This window comes from Chinchilla lanigera, unplaced genomic scaffold (assembly GCF_000276665.1).
Source record: "Chinchilla lanigera isolate Chin_1 unplaced genomic scaffold, ChiLan1.0 scaffold00051, whole genome shotgun sequence".
In the NCBI taxonomy this organism is placed as follows: Eukaryota; Metazoa; Chordata; class Mammalia; order Rodentia; family Chinchillidae; genus Chinchilla; species Chinchilla lanigera.
Genome location: NW_004955452.1, coordinates 4,869,835 through 4,871,862, shown reverse-complemented (window position 1 = coordinate 4,871,862; position 2,028 = coordinate 4,869,835). Strand labels below are relative to the sequence as shown.

Here is a 2,028-nt window from a genome sequence, read left to right as displayed (position 1 = left end):
GCCGGGGGTGGTGGTGAACGCCTGTAATCCCAGCACCCTGGAGGCTGAGGCAGGAGGATCATTGCGAGATCGAGACCAGCCCGGGCTACAAAGTGAGCTCAAGGCAGCCTGAACTGCATAGTGAGACCCTGTCTCAAAAAGACAAAAACAAAGAAACAAAAACCAAAGCCCCACCTCTGACCCTTTGGGGGTACATTCTGTAGCCAAACCATAGCACATAGTTTCATCTTTCCCTAACGGACTATTTTTCGAGTGCTAACGGCGAAACTCATGTAATTTTCCTCTTCACACACAGCTTCATGAGAACTTCCAGCGAAAAGTCCTGATGAATGGACACTGTATTTTGGGTTGAGACGGGATTTACAAAAGAATCGTTTCACCAGGGTAGGGTGGCACAAAGAATATCCTCAAGTTCAAGGCCAGCCGGAGGATCTTAATAAGCCCCACTCACCTCAAAATTTAAAGAAAAATAAATGTTGGAGATGTAGCTCAGTGCTCCCTGGGTTCTATCCCCAGCGCCGGGCAAAGTGGTGGGGGAAAGCTGAGAAAAGGAAACCTCTTCACTTAAGAACTATTTTCATCATGATGCATTCTCAAGGGATGTGGATGACCCTGTAGAGTGCACAAAGGTAAAACTGATCGAACGTCTGTTACAAGGTTCTGTTCTCTCCGTTTCTGTGTATGTTTAAGGGTGTGAGGTGGAGCTAAACAAGAGATGAGTGTTTTTAGCTCTTTAAAAGTAAGTGCCTTTTGTAAAAATGCACTTGCAACTGCGTATGAAATGACTAACACTCTTTAGTTAGTTCATTCAGTAAAAAGTTAATCCACAATTTATTTTTTTTAATCCACAATTTTTAACACATTACTGTTTGGAATGTACTCTATTTGTAAATCCCTGGAAACAGTAATCTCTGTTCCTACGCCAAGTGTACTGTCCTAAGACACTGCAGGCATCATTCTTACCCTTTAAAGGCCAACGGGGTTGTCTTTGCATTTTGTGTCTCTTAATTACCCTCACTGGCCAAAACACGGAAGTGAAAAGTCTACATTATCTGGGACCCTCTACAATATCTTGGTACAGGGCTGCGGTCCGCTCTCGATCTCCCCACTAATTCCGAGCCTGGCGGATTCTATCCACGGGACACTGGCCAGAAGGAAGTGCCCCAAAAGGGTCCATCAAGGCACAGCCCGCGCACTCCAGCCGCCAGATGCAAAGCCTGGCGCCTGGCCGCCACCGAGGATTTCTCCGAAAGAGCCGACCCCACCAGCTCCCTCAGAAAAGAAAACAAAGCAGCCACGAGAACCCGGATGTAACCGCACCGTCACCAGCGAGATTGCGCATGCGCATCTGAGGGGGTGTGCCCCCGAGGTGGGCGGGGCCTGTAGAGAGCAGGGCGTTGATTGGACAGGAGAAGAGACACGCCCGCTACACCTAGTTTCTGCGCATGCCCCAAACGTCAACTTCTAGTATTTTCTGGACTACTCCGAGGACTGCCCGCGCAGTTCGCGTCCGGACGTCAAAGGGGGAGGACGTCACTGTTCTGTTATCGAACGCTTATCCAAGGCGTCTGTGCGTCCTCAGCTTCGAGAGTTAAGCACCTGGTGGGCCTTTCTCTTCATCCTGAGGGAGGCGTCGGCGGCCTGCGGTGAGTGGTGCGGCGAGAAGTTAAGATTGCTAATTCTGTCAGGGGCGAGGGGCTGCTGGAAAAGCGCCGGGAGCGGGGCGAGCGGGCCGCGTTTGTGCTGGGAGCCTCCGCCTCCCGCGGCGCCGGCCGCTCCCCACTTCCGGGTCTTGATTTTTTTTTTCCTCCTCCCTGTTTGTTTGCAGGCGCTGCTGGGTGTGAGAGAAGAGAGCTTTCGTGAGGAAAAGGCCGCCTAGGTCGCGGGCGGAGATGTCCGACTACGTGAGCGACCTGTGGCCCGGCTCGCCGCAGGAGTCCCCGGCCGCCTCGGGCTCCGACCGCTCCAGCCGGCCGTCCTCGCGGTCGCGGAGCCGCTCCTCTACGCGGAGCTCCCGCTCCGGGCCCC

General features: G+C 52.9%; 1 protein-coding gene across 1 annotated transcript in view; it reads left to right on the top strand.

The window, feature by feature from the left end:
* Positions 1 to 813: 813 nt before the first annotated feature.
* The window catches only part of Rsrp1 (arginine/serine-rich protein 1), a gene marked incomplete in the record, with an annotated part of 5,720 nt that continues 4,505 nt past the window's right edge, over positions 814 to 2,028 (top strand). The window contains 2 exon segments of the mRNA XM_013519667.1: positions 814 to 1,646; positions 1,829 to 2,028. Of these exon segments, the coding sequence (XP_013375121.1) occupies positions 1,893 to 2,028 (136 nt within the window).